Source organism: Gossypium hirsutum, chromosome D05 (genome assembly GCF_007990345.1).
Source record: "Gossypium hirsutum isolate 1008001.06 chromosome D05, Gossypium_hirsutum_v2.1, whole genome shotgun sequence".
Taxonomy (NCBI): domain Eukaryota; kingdom Viridiplantae; phylum Streptophyta; class Magnoliopsida; order Malvales; family Malvaceae; genus Gossypium; species Gossypium hirsutum.
The window spans coordinates 59,243,066-59,266,337 of NC_053441.1; the positions used below are offsets into that span (position 1 = coordinate 59,243,066).

The following is a 23,272-nucleotide window of genomic DNA, read 5'->3' on the forward strand; positions in this document are numbered from 1 at the left end:
CCCGTCTACATCATGTTGCCCAATATCCCATCCTGGAATTCTCCAACACTGTTAGATAACAATATCAATGGCCTATCTGGACTTGGAGGTGATAAGACTGGGGTATTAGCCAAGTACTGCTTTATCTTATCGAAGCATTCTGACACTCTTCTCCCATTCACCGGATTATGTTTCTTTAAGAGCCGGAATCTGGATCACATTTTCTGTCAGTTGTGAGATGAACCGAGCAATGTAATTCAGCCTCCCTAGGAAACCTCGAACTTCTTCTGAGTGCGCGGGGAGGTAAATCTCGTATTGCTTTTACTTTGTCTGGGTCAACCTCGATCCCTTTTTGCTAACTATGAAGCCTAATAACTTCCCTGATCTGGCTCCAAACGTGCATTTGGCCGGGTTAAGCTTGAGCTGGAATTTCTTTAATCTCAAAAATAACCTTTTCAAGACCTGAACATGCTCTTCTTCCGTTCTAGACTTCGCGATCATATCGTCAACATAGACTTCGATCTCCTTGTGCATCATGTCGTGAAACAAAGTCACCATAGCTCTTTGATACGTTGCTCCCGCATTCTTCAATCCGAAGGGCATTACCTTGTAACAGAATGTTCCCATAAGTAATGATGTTTTTTTCATGTCTCCAGGATGCATCTTATCTGATTGTATCCAGAGAAACCGTCCATGAAGAAAACAATGAATAGCCTGCCGTGTTATCTACCAAAGTATCAATGTGAGGCAGTGGAAAGTTGTCCTTTGGACTAGCCTTGTTCAAATCCCTATAATCCACACACATTCGTACCTTTCCATCTTTTTTGGGAACGGGGACGATGTTGGCTACCCAATCCGAATACTTGACCTCTTGTAAGAATCCCGCGTCGAATTGTCTTTTGACTTCTTCTCTTATTTTCAACACAATGTCAGGTCTCATTCTCCTGAGCTTCTGTTGAACGGGTTTACAATCCTCCTTTATGGGCAGACGATGCACCACAATGTTAGTACTTAGCCCAGGCATATCTTGGTACGACCACGCGAAACATCCTTGAATTCTAGGAGCAAATTAATGAGGTCTTGCCTTGTCTTTGCGGTGATTTCAGTTCCTATCTTCACCTCATTTCCATCCTCTAGGCTCACTATTTCTAATGATTCCCTATGAGGTAGGATATGCTTATCCTCTTGTTCCACCATTCTTAACAAGTCCGGAGATGCATCATAATCTTCGTCATTTCAAAGTCGCAGGATTCCTCTAAACACACTTCTTGCTCAAAAATAGGCTCCGCGTTCGAGGCAGCGTCACTCATGTCATTGATATCTGAAGACCTATGAGGCATATCAAAGAATATACCAGGAATATAAATTTATGAACATGTTTGTGCAAAAGAATTACAAATGAAAGAATTATTTGTAAGACAATCAACCAAATGAAAATATAAGAGGCAAAAGGAAAAAAGACTGGTTGAGATGAACGTAGACATGTATTTCATTAAAATAATGATATTTAAGCCCAATGCCTATTTCACAAAGATTTCATATCGTTTTTTAGGCCAACAAACAACAGGAATGTTTTGAGCATTACTCTGAATAAGCCCTAAAGACTACAGGGATTTCTTCAGTAGTCCAATTGTTTAGCTCGCTTCCAGGCTCATAAGGGCAGATCTCCAACAAAGCCCTCCTTTCCGTTGCTTCTATGGCGTTGGTATAAACATCTTCCAACATTCCTCCCATGCCGCTACCGGACACTCCACATTCAGAATGAATAAATCCTCCCGACACAAAAGATGTAGATATGTGGGGAAAGGTTAAAGGCTCACACTTAGCTTCATGTCCATTCAAACGCGCCCTCCTTCTCTCTTGTCTCTTCTCTATTTCTTTCTTCTTCTGCTTCATGTCTGGCTTGTACCCTAAACCAAATCTATCAAACTTTTCCTTCGGCATTGGTGCCTCAATCCTTCCCTGAAGATATTTTCCCAATCCTTTCCCGGGTAAGGCTCCTCTTCCTACCATCAACCGCAATCCATCTCAGTGGTCCTGGATATTTTCGGTACTGGAATTCTATTTCCCTCCGCAATAAACATCGCGTTCACGAATTCTAACGACCGAAAGAACATTCTAGTGCCTCGTCGTTGATGTCCACATAAGGTGCATCGCTAGTCATCATTGCGATAATATCCTCCTCTGCATCTATCGTTACCAACGATCCTCCGATACCAACTTCACCTTCTGATGTAATGATGAAGGTACTGCCCCTGCTGAGTGTATCCACGGTCTCCCCAATAGACAGTTGTAGGAGGGTTTAATATCCATTACCAAGAAATCCACCTCATAAGTGACTGGGCCAATCCTTAATGGCACCTCAATTCTCCCCATAACCTCCTTTTTTGTTCCATCAAATGCCCTTACTATGCTCTGGCATGCTTTCATGTGCGAACTGTCTATTGGTAATCGACTAAGAGTGGACAAAGGCAATACATTTAGTGCAGATCCATTATCAACCAAGGCCCCCGGGAGTGTGTACCCTTTGCATCGGACAGTAACGTGGAGGGCTTTAGTAGAGCCTCTTCCTCCGGATGGTATTTCATCATCATTGAAGAAGATAAAATTGTCAGCACCAATATTGTTGATCAACCGATCCAACTTGTTTACCGAAATATCGTCAGCCACATATGTTTCGTTTAGCACCTTTAAGAGTGCATTCCGATGTACTTCTGAGTTTAAGAGTAAAGCTAATACCGAAATGCGGGCTGGCTGTTTGTGCAGTTGCTCCACAACACTGTATTCGCTGTGTTTCAAAAACTTAAAAACTCCTTCGCCTCTTCTTCTTTTATTGGTTCATTTACCAATGGTTCAACTTCTACTGCTTCCCTTTCCTCTGTTCTTTCTTCCAATTCTCTTCCCTGGACGACTCTGCTTGAGCGTCATATTTTTTCCCTTGCGCGTGTAAAAACTGTTTCCCGATTTCTTTCTGCTTCTTTTCCCAAAACGGTCACATTACACCCGTAATTCCACGGCACCATTTTGTTATCCCTATAAGAGAAATTTGATGGTTTCTGGATTACAATTTTCGGTGTTACCTGAGCCCTAACCTCATTACCCTTAGGGCATGAGATAATGACCACAGGATGATTTATTTTGGAGCCTTTGTTCCCAACTCTGTCGCGCATATGCTCCTCATTTCTTTCACCTTCATAAAACCTCATCTCCTTGTTATCCATCATGCTTTGAACCAAGGCCTTGAATCCTTCACATTCTTGGATTTCATGCCCTGTTTCATGGTGAAATTCACAATAATTTCCCATCTCATGCCCTTTCTCAGGATCTGAAATAACCAAACCTCTTTTCGCCATTTCTTTCCAGACCCATTTCAATGGAGTTTTTACTTCAGCAATGTCAGTCTTGACTTCTTCTCCCGTACCTTCGCTAACCATATTCACCCCCTTATCTGCGTGATTAGGTAACGGATTCTTTGCGTTAGGTGAGTCGTCAAGTTTGACAACACCTAAATTGATAAGTCTCTCTACTACCTTCTTGAAGGCAGTACAATTTTCTATCGAGTGCCCAGAAATTCCCGCATGATAATCACATTGCGCGTCGTATCATACCATTTTGGATACGGGGGTTGTAGAGGACTCAAGTAACGAGGAGCAACAACATGTGCATCGAATAAAGTCTGATACAACTCCTTGTATGACATCGGGATTGGCGTGAATTGGGGCTTTTCAGTAGTTTGCCTAGCTCCCGACTCTTGTCTTGATGATCCCTGTTGATTAGCAACCACTTTCTTTGGCTGATTCACGGTAATTGACCTACCATAAGTATTCACATTATTCACTTCATTTTCTCTTTTCCTCGGGGGTGCCCTCCTATTACTTTCTCCTCCATCTATTTTTCCACTTCTAATGGCATGCTCAATCATTTCACCATTCATGATTATATCTGAGAAATTTCTTGAAGCGCTTCCTAACATGTGAGTGATGAACGGGGCTTTCAAAGTATTAATAAAAAGCGTCGTCATCTCCTTTTCCAAAAGCGGTGGTTGCACCTGAACCGCCACCTCTCGCCACCTCTGCGCATATTGTCTGAAGCTTTCGTTCGATTTCTTCTCTAAATTTTGCAGAGTTATCCTATCAGGCATCATTTCTGAGACATGATTGTATTGTCTCAAGAAAGCCTGTGCTAAATCCCTCCAAGTAGCATTTTAGCTCGGCTCAGCTGGTTGTACCACTTCGACGCCGCTCCCGTAAGACTTTCCTGAAAGCAATGTATTAATAATTGATCGTTATTAATATGCCCCGTCATTCTTCTACAAAACATAGTAATATGGGTTCCTGGGCAACTAGTCCCGTTGTATTTCTCGAATTCCGGCATCTTAAATTTGTAAGGGAGCACCAAGTCCGGAACCAAGCTCAGATCCTTTGCATCTGTTCCATAGCTTTCGCTGCTTTCTATTGCCCTAAACTTCTCTTCTATCCATTTCCATTTCTCCTCAAATTGTTTTGGAAATTCCTCCTTCGCCTTGTCCTTTTCAACCATCTCATCTAGATCTGGGACTGCAATATTATTCGGACTATCACCGGGATTAAAGCCCGCTCCGGGTTGAAAATTCATTGGGATTGAAGCATCGCCTTGAAACTGCTGGGGTCTAACCGACACAGAGGGTCTCCGCGAATGCAGCTCGGTCTGTACTTGCGCATGTGGAGGCGTGAAACCTGGAGGATAAAGTGGTTCACCATTGTTTTCTTCTTCACTAACAATCACAGGACCTTTACCCTTATCTACTCCCTTCAATAATTGCGTCATCTTAGCCACCAGATCATTTTGGGACTCCTCCATCTTTTGCACCATGTCACGCTGAATCTTTTCTATTTGCTCTTTCATTTGTGCCTGCAACTGGTCTTGCATTTCTTTCTGAAGTCGCTCTAGCTTCTCCAACCTTTGGTCCATAATTTTTGCCTTAGCTCGGGTGCCGTAACTTTGTTGGTTTTCCAGGTTAACTGAAATGATTTTATTCAATTAGGTTTTTTTTTAATGGTCATTAATGCATATGATGTGATGCAATGCATGAAAAGAATGCAAAGAAAAAGAGGCACTGATTCTAATTCAACTTCATTAGAAAACTTTACTAGATAAAGAGCTTCTTTACATAAAATAGACTACATATACGGCTTTGCCCTCACGCTCAAAGCCTTAACCTTTCTAAGAAGCCAAGCTAATTCTCGGCCCCTGTCCGACTCTGACTCATACTTCAAACTTAATAGATCAGCCTGAACCGCTAGAGTCTGCAGATGATCAGCTACTTCGCGCACTTGAGCCACCGCCTCTCCCATAATATAATCTCTTTCTCTAATCTGCTCTTGAGACCGACGGAATTGTCTTTGCCACTGCTCATTATTTTCTTCCAGAAGCTCTATCCGGATTTCACTATTCTGCAATGCATTCTCTAGCTCTCCTATTTGTCCTTTTAATTCTTCAATTTTGTCTAAGCTCGCCCTTAATTCAACCGTAGCATTACGATTACAGTACTGGTGAAGCGATCTTTCTAGTTCAGTTATCCGGACCTTCAACTCCGTCTTCTCATCTTGGCAAACTAGTAGACTCTTTCCCAAGGCGACTTCTCGAGCCCAAGTATCCTGAAATTTCTTTTCCCATTGATTAGCTCTCGTCTTTTCCTCCTGAATTTCTTGTCGCCACTGTTCTGGCGTTTTACCCAAGCCAGCAGTTCTTACCGACCTGCGCAACTTCTTGTAATCTGTCTTCAGGCTGTCTAAATCTTCTTCTGCTTTGTTCTTTCCTTTTCTCAATTTATCGGCCTCTAATCTTTGAATGTCCACATCCAGTCCTAACTGCATTTTTTCTTCCTCTAGTCGTTCTATCTTCTTCCCCAATTCTAAACTCCTTTTTTCAAATTCTTGTTTGATGATTTCCATCTCAGAAGGCAAAACTTGCAAGCGTTCCTCTAAAGATCGAGCAGTTTCTGAATTTAACGCCGGGACATTGTCGTTGATCCTTTGATCACGCCACTGACCATACTCGGGGGTAATTGTCGGACCCACGGCTAAGATCTTCATTCGACGAGTCTGGTTCCAGGCACTAGATATTTCTCGAACCTTCTTCTTGTAATTGTCCTCCCTATAGGAAAAATCACTATAAGCCAACCCCTGCGTTGCTGGTATGAATTGTCGTGATCTATACTGTCTTGATACGAGTAGAGGAGCATATCCGATAGCTCCCCATATCCCGAGCAGCGGAACCCAGTCAAAATCTCCACATCGGTACAATATCTCATCAGGAATTAACCAAGGAGCCCTCCATTCAATATCTTCATCCTGGAGATTCTGGAGTATCTCTATCCATTCCCCTTCTGAAATATCATCCCGTCTTGGCGTGACCACCAATTCTCCTAGAGGGGAGTAGTTATCAGAGAATACCCGATAGGAGACCTTTTCGACCTTCCAGAAGTGGCTATGGAACCATGCCAATAAGAGCTGCGCGCATCCAATAAACCTTCCCTCCCCTGCTTTTCGACACGCATTCAGGGATCTAAAAGTTTCAGCGAGTATTGCCGGAACCGGTGTCACCCCTTTACTAAGCCGATCAAACAAATCAGATACAGCCTCGTCTATGTGTCCTAAAGCTTTGGGGAAAACCACTAGTCCATAGATACCTAAAGCGAAGACATCGACCCTTTTCTTTAAGTCAGGATGTACAAGCACCAAATCTCGCAAACTTTTCCAAGGAACACATTTACTGTCGCCTTTCTGTTGAATCCGGGCAGCGACCCACTGCTCACTCATCCCAGTGATGTTCATTAATTTCTTTAACAACGGAGAGACACAAGCAGCTCTGGAATAAGCCTTGTCGACTTGAATCTTTGGGCACTGAAGCAAGGTCGTATACTCCTCCACAGTGGGCGTCAAATCTACCTTTCCAAAAGTGAAACAACTGTAGGCAGGATTCCAAAACTGAGCAAGGGCTCGGAATAAATACTTGTCCACTTTGACACTAAGCAGATAAGGTAGGTCACCGTAATTACAGTAGAACAGCTACTTGGCCTCGACATCCCATTGATCCCAGACTTCTTTCATATCTCGAAGGTCATTCTGGATTACACTGATACGGGTAAAATCCCACAATTCTGACACGTACCCTTTGGCAAGACTATCGCCCTTCTCCCGCTGTGTCGTTTCAGCCCATGTTCGCACAGCCGCATTATCCTCTACTTTATCAACAAACCCCTTTTCCATGATAAGCTTTCTACTGAGAAACTGAATGTAAATCGACACCTCTTTTAGAATGAAGATGCCATGCAATCACAAACAAAGTAAATTAGCATTAAACACAGAATAAGATTTAAAATAAGCGACAAATAAATACAACACTCATTTAGGTAAGCACTAAAATTGGAGTAACTATACTTAGGTCAGTTCCTATGGCTCATTACATGAGGTTTGGCTCTAAAGTAGGGTACCTGAACCAGCAGATTCCTCGATCCTCACCCATTATAGGCTCATACGGACCAAGTTCGATTCAGGGGGATACATTTCCCTATGGCCATGCGGAGATGAAGATCTCACGAAGACATAGGTACGGATGTATCCCGGAAGCAATTCACTATCCCATGCGGAGGTGAAAACCTCACGAAGGCGTAGTTTCTCACTCCCACTTAAAAAGGTGTGACCAACGGTCATGCAATGCAATGCAGAAAGATATAAAATTTAGAATACAAAACATGATAAAAACTATAACTCAAAACAAATGAAATGCAATGAGAGGATCGTATATTTAAACCAACTTTCAACTTTCGACAAAAAGACAAGAAATAATCAACTCATGGCTTGACTCTCGAGGGTCCCCAGTGGAGTCGCCAAGCTGTTGACACCATTTTTGATGAAAACGGGGTCGACTTGGGTTTTGGAAAATGAAAACAAAAATGGGAGTCGCCACCAATCCCTTTTTTATATGAGGTGTGATTGGGTTACCTCGAAAATGGTTGTTATAATAAACGGTTTGATTTTTATTAAAACAACGGTTTTGGTCCACGAAATTTAGAAAACGGGTTCGGGAGTCGGTTACGCACGAGGAAGGATTAGCACCCTCGATACGCCCAAAATTGGTACCTAGTTGATTACTTAATGTCTTAATGTCGAAAATTGAGAATTTAAAAGAATTTTAAAAAATACGATCCTTGTATTAAAGTGTTGAAAATTTTGGGAAAAGAGGGGCACGTTCCGCGTTAATCGAGAAAAAGAATCATATTCAGTAAGTTAGAATACAATATCTCGAATTCCCGATACGCGAATGAAAAAGTTTATTTAAGACATTTTAGCCATCTCGAATTTAAAAATGAGATCACAACCAGTAAGTTAGGATGCGACCCTCTTTTAATTTCGAGATCATTCAAAACTTGATTTTGAAAAGATTCGTGTATTTAGATTTATCGAGAAAATCAAAACCCAGTAAGTTAGGGCATGATTTTCTTGAATCCAAACACGAAATGCCACTTTAAAAAAGGATGTTATTATATCGAGTAAAATTAAACACAAAATCATAGTGAAAGCAAATTACATTTTTTATGCATGGTAAAACCATGATGAATATGAAAGTAAAAATGATATGAAATGCGATATCAACATAAAATAAATAAAAGTCGACCTTACAACATACAAACAATAAAATATAAAAACGAATAAAATTAATATATTCAATTAGAATAATAATAAAATGAAATAAATAAATAGTAAATACAAAATAAAACAATGGTAATGAGTAAAAATATAATATACATATACATATGTTAGAATTGTAAAGTATAAAATCATGAAAATATCAAAAATCTATGTACATGAAAATATATGTAAGTATGTATATATATATTAAAAGGTACGTATGAATATGTATGTATACACATATATATTTTGAATTATCTAATAAAAACTTTTATGTAAGTACACCTATGCACGTATATGTATATAAAATTAGTGTATATATGGATATATAGATACTTTTATAAATTATAAAATAGATAAAATGTGAGTATTTATGTGTATTAAATAAATTATATAAGATATATATGCACTTATATAATAATAATGATAATATAATAGGAAATATAGAAACAATAATAATAATAACATTAATAATAATAGCAATAAAACAATGAGCTAAATAATAATAATAATAAAAGGGCTAAGTCGAAATGGAAACAAAATACTGGGCGAAATTGCAAAAATAAAAAACTAAAAGGACCAGATTGTGACGTGCACTAAAAGGGGGTGGACCAAAATAATAAATAAACCGAAGCCCAAAATGCGGTACAGCAGAGGGTTAGAATTGTAAAGAAATAAAAGCTTGCGGTTAAATTAAAAAAACAGAAAGGAACGAAACAAGGGTCAAATTGCAACGCGTTGCAAAGTCTGAGGGACTGCGCGCGCAATTATGCCATTTAGAGGAAACACGCGGATCCTTCCCCGGGTCGGGTCACCGCGCGGGTCGAGAGGGCCTCAAAACGGCGCCGTTTTATGACTTGTATAAATATAAACAAATGCCCAAAAAAATCACTTTTATCTGTTTTCTAAAAAAACAGAGAGCCTTCTCTCTCAAGCCCTCCAAGGCCGGCCAAGATCCGGCGGCTTTCGATCATCGGGCTACCCTCCGTCGACCACCGTGCACGGTGGTCGGAGGCACAAAGTCGGATCTTTTCGGTCCCTCTCGAAGCCGACTGCCTCTAGACCACGGATTCATGGCGAAAAGTTGAGAAAGACGAGCCCAGGGCCCGGAAACGAGGAGAGACCGTTCGTCTCTTCCTCCACCGGCGACGACGAAGACGGGCTCCGACGCCGGCCCTCGAAAACAAATAGGTCCACTTCCTTCCCCTTTTCTTTTGTTTTTAAAGAGTGGTGTAAAAAATAAACAAAAAAGAAACGCCGGAACAGAAAAGAAAGGTAATCTACCTTCTCGGTTTTTTCTTCTTTTTATTAAGTTCCTCTTAATCCGAAAAAAAAAGACCCCTTACAACTTTTTGTTTGTCTCCTTATATAGCCGATTTTAATACATCTTTCTATTTCTATTATTTTGCATTGTTTTTTGCCTTTGCTTTGCGTGCTGTCCTTGCAGGTAATTGATGGAAATAGCTGGTGGCGTCGGTGGCAGAGACTAGAGCGGCGGTAGACGTTTTGGAGCCCCCAGGGACGTGCGGCGCCTTAGCTAGGGTTTCAGAAAAGCTGAAACCCTATGCTGACCTTTGCTGGGCCTTGTTGTAGTGGGCTGTTTGGGTAGATTGGGTCTGTAACGGGGCCGTTTGGGTAGATTGGGTCCTTGGGTCTCTGCTTGTTGGGCCCGGGCATAAATTAGGCTGTACAGTGTTAACTTCACTGTTATATTATCATATACACTGCATGCATGAAAGTTTTATTTGGTTTCTTCCTCTATCTATTTTCCTCCAAATATTTATCAGAGAACTGGAAAAGAAAGAAGCACCCTTTATGGCACATCAATTTGATAGCTTAGTCTAGTTTGAAGGGGAAACCCCTGACAAAACTCTTAAATCCCATCTAAACTTCCATAATTCTAAATCATATAATTTATCTCACTATGTGCAACTCTGAATGAATTTACAAACTTAAAAGTGGGACTTGAAGCATGTGACCAATAAAAATCATGCAAAGCAATCTGCTCAATCAACCAGGGGAAGATTATATGAATAGTACAGCCTGCAGACACCAAATTTGTATCAATCATAACAATAATTTATAGTGACAACTAGATAATAATAGAAGCACTTTGTGGGTGTTGTTTGACCTTAACAATAATAACAGTGACCATTGCAAGAAAATGAACGCACCATGTAGTATTGTGAACATTTATTTTATATGCAGTATGATTTCAATGTGAAAATAACAAAAAGAAGCTCACTCAAGTTATACCCATAAAGAGTCATTAGGGAACAAAAATACAAATACACACAGCTGCACTGAGCATGTCTTCCATGATATTCATAGCCCAACGCCATTGACCAACTTGACCATGTGCATGGATAAGAGCATTGTATGTGTCAACATCAGGCTTGCACCTACAGCAGAGATATTATGGAATTATTATGTCACCACAAAGTTAAATAAGATTTTTGAATGAGAAACCGTCAAATACTTCAAAAGTTAATATTTATAACATTTGAGGATACAAGAAGCCTATTGCTTGGAAAGTTATAAAACTCCAAAGCTAACAATATATGCCCATATCATTTTAGTGTCAGCCATGCATGTCAATCTGTCACCTGCTTGTATTACACTATTTATGTCATTTCATGTAAATTACATTATAATCTTTGTAGTAAATAAGATATTATTTAGGCTAAATCTGATATTAGTGTGTATGGGTTTTATTTACTTTGATTTATTTCTGTGAAATCGAGTGAGAGAGAAAAAGAGAAAGAAAACAGCCTTGCAGTCACTGTTTTGGCTGTAATCAGCTGTGAAAAAGAAGAAGAAGAAAGGTAGAGAGTTGAGAGAAAGGGGTATTCTAAAATAATTTCTTGTGCCTATACATTATGCTACATAACATATTTATACTAGTACCTAGATATACAAAGAAGGAAAGATACCTAATTTAATGCTAATTAATCCCTAGAATTATGTACAATAAATCTAAAGATACTAATAGGATCATAACAATTTCCTTAAGTTGACTATAGTAACTTGTATAAATAAGATGCTCTTCTCATAATTTTCTTCTTACACTCTTCTCGATTCCTACTTTGGTTACATGGAATCAGTGCCTTTCAGCTCAATTTTTTTTTTTTTGGTTTGTGTTTCATTGTTTTTTGGGGTATTTTAATGAGTCACTTTTAAAGTGATTTTTATAGTGTGCACTGCCAGCAAAAGGAGTGCCATCATTTCTTCAGCAGATTTGCAACTTCTGACAACTGGAAAGCAAGTGTGTGAAGAAGCTCACTCACCATCCAAAGCTGAGCAAACCTTCGTCACATGGCGGTGCATGGGGAAGCCTGGGAGGCCTTCTTTTCACCGAATTCTTCCTCCGGTGCCGACTAGTCTGTTTGACCATAACCCAGCCTTTGGGTGCCTGATCAAAGCTGGGTTTTAGGGAATTTGTATCGGTTTGGATTTGTGCGATTGTTTGGGCATTTTGTGGCTAATAAGTTTTAGGAAATTCAGATGATTCCCCTCTTCGGTTTGAAGTTGGTGGCTTTCCTTGGGTTATTTTGGGATATTTTGCTTGAAATTTGGTTCTTTAAATTTTCTTTACTTGTTTTATCCATTGTTACTTGGATTTAAAGGATGGCAATAAAACCTAAAGTCCTTACAAGCGAGATGATTTTGATAATGTTGAAAATTACAGAGCACAAATTAAATGAGACCAATTATCTAGATTGGAGCAAGATGGTTAGAATTTACTTACAAAGCATTGATAAAGATGATCACTTGAATAACGAACCTCCTACTGATGATACTAGACAAGTGTGGCTGAGAGAAGATGCTCAATTGTTTTTGCATATTCGAAATTCTATTGACAGTGAGATAATTTCCCTAATTACCACAGTAACTTTGTTAAGGAGCTAATGAATTACTAGGTTTTTTTTTTTTTTTTAGGTAAAGAAAAATACTTCTCATGATTAAGAAGTACGTCAACTAATTGCTTGTTAAATGTCACATGAACTAAAAGCACCTATAGTCAATTTCTGTTTGATAAAGTGCTGATCAATCTTAATGTATTTTGTTCCATCATGTTTAACTGGATTTTGAGCTATGTTGATGGCAGCCTTGTTGTTATAGTACAAGGATAGTTTTCTGTTTTCTAAGAAGAGCACTATTATTAGTCTGAGCTGAATGAATGTCTTCAATACACAACATTCTCGTAAAAGTATCTTGAAGAGATGAAATTTTAGATCCAGAAAGAATATGTGATTTGGCAGTCTCAAACTTCGAAGGAAGGTCAATGAGGAAACTCATAATTGTCATTTGTTCCCGTTAAGTCTGCTGATCTTTAACATTTGGGCTAAACGACAGTAGAACATTAAACTCTTTATACACCTTTTTAAACTCCATAAACTGATTTTTAGGGATTTCAATTTCTGATATTTGGGGATATTATTACAATTTACAACTTTACTGATCAATTTCTGATTCAGACAGCCATATACTTGTAAAGCTTTAAGCAACATGATGAAATATTCTAGCAATCCACAGTGCTCTAAAGTTACTTAAGGATAATCAATCATGGCCGTATCATAGTTCTACAGCCAAATAGTCATTATTTAGGATATAATTAACATGGGGTTCAGAACTTTTCCAGGTTCCACCAATTACAGTTCCTTGGTCATTAGTATGAAGGCTCCCCACCAAAATGTATGAGTTCAGAATATTCTATAAAAGTTTATAATTAATTGAGATCTCATGCCAATTGAGCAATTGTATTGATGCAGTCTGTAGCTGTAGCTCTATTAGAAATAATTAAACTAGGATAATGACTTCAAAGATCTTGATAGAAAAACTACAAAAGGCTACTTCTTGCCCAGTATAAGAAGACTCCAAAAAGCTACACTTTTGTTAGACAGACATGTACTTGTCTACAAACAGCAAATTTATTCTTGGCTTCTAACCATTTTATAAACATCATGAGATCCACGCGAGTAAAGTTTTGCATACGGTTAAACGTAGTTTATGTAAGTTGGAAATGACACACTAAATTCTATATAACATCAAACAAACAGAAAGCATTACCTCCACTTTTGCATTTCAAAGAACAACCCCCTAGCCTGATCTGTCCGTTTATGTCTAGCATGTAATCTTATCATCATATTGTAGATATCAGTTCGTGCACAGTAGTTCTTCTGCCTTTTCATCCACTCAAATACTTTTATACTATGTTCAATTGCACCCCTTTGTGTCAGTTCCTGCAAATCCAGCATCAAAATCACTCAACCGATACAATTTCAACTGCTAATCACTAATTATTCTTAGGCTTTGTTTGGTTCTTACTTTCGTATCTGCCTTTTTTTTTTCCTTATTAAAAACGAGTAAATGAAGAATGTGCACTTATGCTTGGAACTATTTTAAGAAAAAAAATGCAAAGAGTAACAGCTATGTATTTTATAGCTTTATAGAAGCATAAGAACGCGGCATACCTTAATGAGGAAGGGGAAATTTTTCCTAGCAAAACGGCCAACCCACCGGTTCAGTACCGGTTCGACATTCTCCCAGTGATTGAGCTCCAGCACTCGGTCGACCACCTCAGATATGGTCCAGTCCTTCTGGAAGCGGTCGCCTTCTACACGCAAACGGTACCGTTTAGGGATATGGGCCTTCCTGAGTCCACTCACCCGAGTGGAAACCTCGTGCTGGCCCTTGTCGTAGTCGACGAACCCCGATTTATGCTCCTCAAACGCGGTGTCGTTATTGCGTTTCTTGCAAAGGATAAGGGATTTGGAGGGAGTGGCGTGGGAGGAAGTTGGCGAGTTGAGAGGGAATTTGATAGGGAGCGGATGGGATAGAGTGGTCATTGAATTTGAGGGTCGGAATGTTTGGAAAATTTTAGTATTAGCAACAAACCAGTGGAATTTTTAATACAAAAATCAATACAGCAAAACAACTTCAAAGAAATATAAAAAACAGGGTTCAGATTTATTTGGCATAGCTGAAGATTTAAGGTTACCGTCGAAGATAAGTCGGAATCCCCAAAGCCTAAACCTGCAAAAATATCAAATATATTAAAGGCACTAAAATGTTAATAAAATTAAAAGGAAGAGGAGGAATAGACTGTCACTTACAGAAGGAGATGTGGAATTAAAAACTCAGACTGAGGGTTTTTGGGTGATTATTAGTATCTACCTTGGGATGCCACACTTTTTATGGGAGGATAAGGTTAAGAGTGGGTTGAATGGGTATGAAGCACATTTCCTTTCATTAGTTCTGCAACTTCGTCTGGGGAGGAAGGCTTGCCAGAAAGGAATGTATGTCGCTATTGCTCAAATTTTTGAACATTCTTCTTTTCAGAATTCAATCTGCCCCCTCTTTGGTGCTCTCTTCAAGCTGCTGTAACATTTTTTTCTGACACGTATGAATGGTAAAATATCATTAATAGTCCCCATATTTTATCAAATTTTCATGATTACAAATTTTAGTTACTTTTTCAATTGTCTTTTCCCCCAGTTTCAATACAATATTAAGACTTTGGTGGGAACTACAAGTAAATATGGCGTTGAATGTTTTAATTTCTTCTTTTAAAAAATTTGTCTTTTTCAATTTTAATAAAATGCTGAGGGACCATTTGTGATATTTTCCATTCTAATCCCAAAGCATAGAAAGCGCAACCACCAAAGAACCGCTTGTTTCCATGCTTTCATTGCTTTGCCCTATATTGAAAATTAAAATTGGATGGGCTATATTGAAAATTTGATATGCATTCAAGGGTCATTTATGATACAACATCATTTTTCATCATTTATGATTTTACTAAATGGCCCGTGAATGTATATAAAATTTTCAATATAGTCCATCCAATTTAAAATTATGTTTTTTGTAATTTTTTATTATTAGTAAAAAATACCAATATGAAAACCATTTTGTAAGTTTAAAAGTAACATATAAGTTCCAATAAAAAAGTGTAAATACAATTTCTTTAATTAGTAAATTTTAAATTCCCATATTTTACAAGTAATTGAATTTCAATTTTCTAAATTTTTTAAATTCTTATAATAATTTTTAATTTAATTTTTAAGTGTTTTTTAGTTTAGAAAATAACATACTATTTTAAAATAAAATTTATAAAAGGAGGGACCATATCAAAATTTTGATAAACTTTAAAGTGGATAGCCTATATTGAAATTTTGATAAACTTTTAGAGATTATTTTGATATTACTCCATTTATATTTGAGCATTTAATCTTCCTTTGCCCAAAGTGGAAGACGATTTCCGTAGGTATAGGTAATTCTCGAAGCCCCGAGAGGTGAATTCAGCATCCAGATCATAGCCTTCGACTCAACAAAGTTTGTATACCTCTTTTAATTTTGTCAAATGGTATATACCTAGTATTACTTAGTTCTAAGTTGAAAATGGTCAAATTCATGCATTTGAGTTGTGGACATAAGAAAATGATAATGGTTCATGCATGAAAAAGGTTTTGTTGATTTGAATTTCTATATTCAACTTGTCATATGTGTGAAATGGTATTTTGGGGACTTAAGACTTACTAATTATTGTTATAAGTTAGGTTGAAATTAAGAGGAATTCCAATTTTGGTATATGTGTGAAATGGTCTTTTGGGGACTCGGTCTGATGAATACTTACTACTCATAATTACGAATACGCTAGATTTACTATACTGACTGACTAATATGACAGATTCACCCTTTAGATAACACTACTGAAAACTCTTTCAGGAAACAAGGGCTGTTTTCATTTTCATTTTCTTGGAAAATGGTGAAGAAAACATGTTGGGATAAAAAAAATTGAAAATATTTTTTTAAAAATGAAAATAAAAATATGTGAAAATTAAAGAATAAAAAAACATGTTTTTATTATTTTATATAAAAATAATTTAAAAAAATGGATTAGCACGACTCAATTCCAAACCACACCTGAGACAATAAACATTCTTAACCATTATGCCATCACATGGGTTAACATTTTTTCTTTACTTTCAATGTCTTTAAAAACACAATTTGGTTCTCATTAAAATCATCATTCAACTTGGTAAGGTTAAAAGAGTTATGGTAGTATTGGTCACATGGGCTTGAACCACTTAGGCTCCACTCATTTCTCATTAAACATATATATATATATATATTGCCACAACATTTGCTTTGATTATTTAGTTTAAGGTTAACTTAAAGTTTTCCTTTGGTTGCCAAAACGCTCTTAAGAATCTAAGCACCAGAATCACTGTAGTTCTCTACACATCTAGAAACCAACCCTTTATCTATTTGCAGAAGACTAGCAGTAGCATTAGGCAAATTTTCAAAGAGACTCAACACCATTCCTAAATTTCTTCCAATCCTAGCCATAGAGTTTGCAACTTTGTCTAAGTTCAACCTATAGTTGTAATTTTGAATCTAGTAGAACAAAATAATATAAAATTTACATGGTGTTCAATGATGGTATTGATTGGTTAGCAAAATCAACTCTATGTAGGAAAAATTATGGTATTGTGCGGCACTTGTAGCTGGTTTTGATTTTGTATATGGTATTTTATCATGTACATGCATCAATCAAGAGGGAAAAAAGAATTATTTAATGAGGTATTCTTTTGGTAGCGATTTCATCAAGAGAAGGAATTTTATCCGTAAGGAGGCTGAGGAAACTTGGAGAGTCAGTAGATTAATCGGGATGACAACTGAAGTGGATGATGATTTAATCATGAAAAAGTTAGTGGGCTTGAGGTGCGACTTCTCTCTTATTTCTTTTTTTTTTTTTGAGGTGCTCTTTATTTGCGACTAAATGAAGTTGGTTTACTCAAAAGTGGTTTGGTGAAGAAATTAGTGGTTAATTCGAGACTTGATCTTATCATGTTAACTTAAAACAAAACTAGCAAATGTGGAAGATGGGATTGTTCAAATGATTTGGACGGATTCTAATCGTTGGTGTGATTGTGGAGTTCTTAAAGATTGTTATCCTACGATCTCTTTCCTTAAGAATAGAGGCATTTCTATCTCGGATGAGCATGTTGTTTGTCATTGGTGCAAAGTGGAATCTAAGGATGTTAGTCACATTTTGCTGAACTGTGCCCGAGTTAACAAATTCTGAGGTATTTTATCCTTTCTTTCGTTATGGTTTGATAAGTTGGTGTCTAAACCTCTGTTTAATTAGTGGTTGATGTCTATTATGGTTGCCTTGTGGACCATTTAGAGTGCAAGGAATGATTCTATGTTTAGAGCAAATGATTTGAATTTGGAGTACATTTTTTTTCTGGTTAAATTAAGATCTTTGCATTGGATAAAAGTCTTGCCAGAATGTATGAATTTTGTTGAATCAATGTGGGGGGAGGGGGTGTCCGCGAGATTGTGAAAGGAGTATCCGTAGCCATCATACCAAGAGTGTGACCCGCTGGTAACCTTCAAACGAAGGCTGGTTAAAGTTTAACGATGATGGTTCAACATTAGGTAAATTTCGCCCGACGGAGTGTGGAGTGGATTTTAGAAATTCAAAAGGTCATGTCATTGCTTTGTTTCAGGTCCCTAAGGCGTCCAAGATTCTAATTTCGCTGAAATTATGGCGATTAAGTTAGCTCTTTATTTCTTCTTAGACTCTTAGTGGATTAAAGACTAAAAGCTTATGGTTGACTCCGACTCCATAGTCGCACTTACTCGGTATATCAACAAGAAATTTAGGCCTTGGAAATATTGGCACATTTTTGCAAGCATTGATGAGATTAAGATGTCCATTCATGAGGAACTGTTTAGAAAAAGTGGGAGAGATACTAATGGTATGGCAGATTCGTTGGCAAGATCAGAGTGCTTTCGATCTCAAATGTTTTTTGTAGATTGGTGATGAGCATCATTGAATTTAATTGAGATGATAGTTTCATTGTTATTTCATCGAAGAAGATTCACCAAATCATTTGCAGCGATTATTAGACTATCAAACAACAGTATTTTGTGCCTATTTGAACGTCAGTACTGCTGTTTTAAGGTGTGCTGCAGTTGCAATAATCATAACCAATAAATCTACAAAAAAAATTAAGTTAACTAAGTTTGATTAAAGATAAATACTTTATTTTACGATAGTTTTGGTAATTAAATAATGAAAAGAAAAATTTTTTTTCTGTTATGAAAATATTTATCTTGTATCTGTTTCACTTGAAACAATTTTCAAAAAATGAGTTCAAGAAAACTTATCAAATACTGTAAAATGTTTTACATAAAATCATTCAGAAAATATTACATTTTTCCGAAAAGCATACTATTTTCCAGAAATCATTTTTCAGAAATCATTTTCCAGAAAATGTTTTCAATCAAACAAACAAACCCCAAATTTGATTGAATTCCACACTTGGGAGTAAAAAGTTCTGAGCAGCCGAAAATTATACTGATGCTATTGTCATTGCTACAGAAATTGGTTTTCCCCTAAGTTCTTACCATTACCACCAACAAGATTCTCACTTACAACACAAAGTCAGAACAAAATCAACAATATTGAAAATAGACACTAAAACTCATTCTAGTTTCCAGAATCTTTTATCACTGTAAAATGGTTATGTACAAACTGATTCACATTTGCAAGTTATGATCTTTACACAATTTGTGAAACATTTCAGAGCAAGATTGATTTATTAGAGTATATGATAAGATCCATAAATAAGGTGGCAGTGAATATATCTGCAGAAAAGCCCTTACCAACCATTTCCGAAAGAAGTTGTGTTGCCTTTGAGTTATAGCTGTTGCAAAGGAACCCCCGAATCATTTTCATTATAACAGCAGCTATTAGGCAAACAGTCATTATCTCCCATGCTCCCAAACAACCTGTATGCTTCATCTGGCAATCCCTCTTTACACAGTCCATTAATCATTATACAATATGTGTAAACATCGAGTTTAAAGCCATTGTCTGAGAGTTGATGAAATAATTCCTTGGCAAATTCGATATGCCCAGCTTTGCACAACCCATCAATTAGGATATTATATGGGACAATATCAAGTTCCAACCCACTGTTTCGCATTGCTTGAAAAAGTTTCAATGCCTCTTCGATATGACCTATTTTGCATAAACCATCCAGCAAAATCAAACAGGTCTATCTGGAACTTGTCCAGAAGCAAGCATCTTTCTAAAAAGTTCACATGCAGTTGAAACTTTCCCTAACTGAAACATACTCTGCATAAGAGTGTTGTATGTGACAGTATGCGGGATTGGTCTCTTTCGAGATATTTCATGAAAGAGTTCCATTGCTTTGTCTAACCTTTTACCATTGCAATATCCATTGATCATGGTGCTGTAAGTAACTATATCAGGCTCACAACCCTTCTCAATCATCAAGTTGAAAACGCTTCTAGCTTTTTGCATTTCATTCTGCAAGCAATGGCCGTTGATTAATGCACTATAGGTAACAACATCAGGCTCAATGCCTCGCTTTATCATTGCGTCAACAATATCTTCAGCTTCAGAGACCATCCCTTCCTTGCAATGCGCATGAACCAATGTATTATACGCGACAACATCAGGCTCAATGCCTTGCTTTCTCATTGTGTCAACGATCTCTACAGCTTTAGAAATCGTTCCTTCCTTGCAAAGTGTATCAATCAATAAAGTATATGTGACAATATTAAGTAAAATATTGTTATCAACCATTTCATTCAAAAGCCTTGTTGCCTCCTCCTGCTGGCCCAAATTACACATACCATGAATTAAGCAGTTATAAGTAAAGATATTTGGTCTAATGCCTTTAACCTTCACTTCAGAGAAGAGGTCGAGAGCCTCCTTTAACAACCCGTTCTTACAAAGACAGTCAATGACAGTGCTATATGCTACAATATTGGGTTCATAACCTCTGCCTTCCATCAACCTTAGAAACCTAACAGCTCTATCAGTATTGCCGGTCTTAGACAACCCCTTAAGTACTGTATTGTAAACAATCAAATTAGGTTGATACCTTTTTCAGTCATTTCATCGAACATACAAACGGCCTCAGAAATCTTACTTTGATTACAAAGCCCATTTATCAAAGTTGAAAAAGTTACAGCACTAGGTTCAACACCTAACTTCAGCATTTTCCCCAAAACAGACAACCCAAAATCAATTCGACCTAATTGACAAAAGCAATTAATCAAGATGCTCACAGAATAAACATCATGGGAAACGCCTAATAATTCCATCTGGCTACACATAGAAACAACAATGGCATAATGTTTCATTCTAACAATGGCTGCAAATAATTTAGTGAATTCCAGAATTGAAGGCACTTGGTACCTGCCAATCATCTTATTGAACAAAATCAAAGCATGATCAACATTCTCGAAGCCATCATCCCCTTTTCCCTTTCCTCTAACAGACATGGCTTTCTTACTTAAGGCTTTGATGTGGGGAGCAATGGTGTTAGAAGAAGAAGAAGAAGAGTGGAAGTTAGAAAGATGGCTTCCACCATTAACAAGTGAACGAAGAATAAAAGAAGAAGGAAGCTTACCCATATCTTGAAAGTAAGCAAAATGAAAAAAAAAAAACAAAGAGAGCTGAGCTTGAAAATGAAACCTTATTTGGGTTCGTTACTCTTCCGGCTAAAATAGCCGTAACAGAGGCTCCGGAGATTTCAGCTTCCTCACCTTACCGTCTACTCCTATGTCGATGGTGGATGGATGATTAGAAACATCAACGTTGGGCACCTCTCCCATAGCCCTAACATTCAGCCCATTCTTGGCACCCATCATTTTTTTCATTTCTAAAATTTCAATCCCCGCCAAAATAGTACCAATTAAGTTGTTTAAGTTCAATTCTGCTACTTACAAAATTTTATCTAACAAATATATTAATACATATTAAATATTACATCAGTTTATTATTTTCGGATAATAATTATAAAAAAATCATCTTATTTTAATTAAAAAATTTAATGACTAATACACATACTACGAGACTAATAATAAAATTTTATCTATCAAATTCAACTGTTACGGTTTACACTAAAATTAAAATTTTTTTTAAAGACCTTAATTATTTGAATCAAGAAATAACACTTAGGTCTAAATGTTAAAATATATTTATAAAATAATTAAAAAAATTAATTAAGTCTCTAATAAAATATCATGCTTAATTTACCTTATCTTTTCATTAAACCAAAATAACATCATAGTTACTAACGAGCGTTGCGTATAATGGTAACGCATATTGCATTCTTAAAGAAATATATAAGTTTAAATCTTGGAGACGACATTATCAAGAAGAAGAACCTCTAAAACAAACATGAAAAATACTAAAAAATTAATGTAATTATATATATATTTATTTATTTGTTTATGTGTGTATATGTTCATACCATACATACATGCATTTGGAGATAGCTTTTAAAGTTTAAGGTATACATGGGATGTTATTCTTTAATGTGAAATTTTTTTGGTAGGCTTGAATTTAAATATTTATGGTTTTATATAACTTTTTTTTTCGGATCAATGTATTTGAAAAGTAAATACATGAATATCGTAGATACTAGACCTTGAAATTGTGACGATTAGCTTTTTTTGAGGGTGTAATTGAAATGTGAGAGGAAAAAAAGAGAGAGAGGGAAAGTAGAAGTCAGGGTCGAGTTTGGATCATGTCTCAACAAAATTTTAGGCCTGTTTTTAAAGTTAACATTCTATTTAACCCGAAAAATAGGCTTGAAAAATACCCAAGTCTAGTTCAAATTATAAAATCTAAACCCGAGCCTAACCCGTATTAAATTTTTTATTATAAAAGTTGAGATACAAAATTATGTCAAAAATTAAAATATAAAAAATAAATTATTTTGCATTTTAAGCCGAGTTTTGTAATATTTAGGAAAATAAATTGATTTTGGAGAGAGCGTGAAAACGTATCCAGCTGAAAGCGTTTTTTACATAATTGGCAGGAATCTGCACCCAGCTAGACGCGTTTTCCCTTACGCATTTTTTTATTTTATTTTTAATAAAATTAGTTACTTTGATTAGATGATTAAATGTTAGTGGTTTTGTACGATTCCTCTTTTAAGCACATTTATAATTTTTATTTCATCATGTTTCAAGCTTTTTTATTTATTTATTTTTAATTAATAAATATATTGTTTTGAAGTTTTTTTATTTTTGATTAATGTCTCTTTTATTTATAAAATTATATAATAAATATGTAATTATATAATAAAAATATATATTTTATTTATAACTTCTTTATATATAATACAAACATCAACTAATTTTGTATGTAATATAAAATGAAATAATTATTTCAAATATAATTATTATTTTTATATGTAATATATTTCAAATATTTTTAATCATTTGACCAAAAAAACTAATTATATTAAAAAAGTCAGAAAATGTGTCTTAAAGTAAAAAAATCGGGATAGCAAAATCAAGAGTGGTCACGCTTTGTTTTTAAATTAAAGTTGTAGGAATTTTGTAAAGTGAATTAATTTGGTTTTGTGATTAAGTGTTGTGTTTGTGTATGAGAGATCCTGTGTTCAAATTTTTTTCCTTGAACTTTTGCTATTTTTGCCCTAACCTGTAACACCCCTAATCCGTATCCGTCATCGAATTAGGGTTACGAGGCATTATTGGACAAAACACAACTCAATACAGACGTTCAGCAGAATTCAAGAATTTAACATTTATATGCA

At 36.5% G+C, this 23,272-nt stretch overlaps 3 protein-coding genes across 3 annotated transcripts in view; all 3 read right to left on the reverse strand.

Moving 5' to 3' along the window:
• The window catches only part of LOC107902254 (pentatricopeptide repeat-containing protein At2g41720), a 28,277-nt gene extending 13,256 nt beyond the window's left edge, over positions 1 to 15,021 (reverse strand). Inside the window, 4 exon segments of the mRNA XM_041092330.1 lie at positions 10,948 to 11,053; positions 13,722 to 13,894; positions 14,126 to 14,687; positions 14,829 to 15,021. Of these exon segments, the coding sequence (XP_040948264.1) occupies positions 10,948 to 11,053; positions 13,722 to 13,894; positions 14,126 to 14,500 (654 nt within the window). The 5' untranslated portion in view covers positions 14,501 to 14,687; positions 14,829 to 15,021.
• A 4,029-nt stretch (positions 15,022 to 19,050) lies between these two features.
• LOC107903596 (pentatricopeptide repeat-containing protein At1g12775, mitochondrial-like) lies at positions 19,051 to 20,490 on the reverse strand. The gene has a single exon (XM_016829692.2). It carries the CDS (start codon positions 20,488 to 20,490, stop codon positions 19,717 to 19,719), a length of 774 nt encoding a protein of 257 aa, XP_016685181.1. The 3' UTR covers positions 19,051 to 19,716.
• LOC107903598 (pentatricopeptide repeat-containing protein At1g12300, mitochondrial-like) lies at positions 19,160 to 21,350 on the reverse strand. The gene is made up of 2 exons (XM_041092784.1): positions 21,254 to 21,350; positions 19,160 to 21,118 (listed from the first exon to the last, which is right to left on the reverse strand). Exons 1-2 carry the CDS (start codon positions 21,348 to 21,350, stop codon positions 20,565 to 20,567), a joined length of 651 nt encoding a protein of 216 aa, XP_040948718.1. The 3' UTR covers positions 19,160 to 20,564.
• Between the last annotated feature and the right edge of the window lie 1,922 nt (positions 21,351 to 23,272).

Coding starts and splice junctions, on each gene's coding strand:
- LOC107903596 (XM_016829692.2), bottom strand. CDS start 20,490: ATGGAAGGCAGAGGTTATGAACCCAATATTGTAGCATATAGCACTGTC.
- LOC107903598 (XM_041092784.1), bottom strand. CDS start 21,350: ATGGGTGCCAAGAATGGGCTGAATGTTAGGGCTATGGGAGAGGTGCCC. Junction 21,119..21,253: donor CATCGACATAGGAGTAGACG/GTAAGGTGAGGA, acceptor CTTACTTTCAAG/ATATGGGTAAGCTTCCTTCT.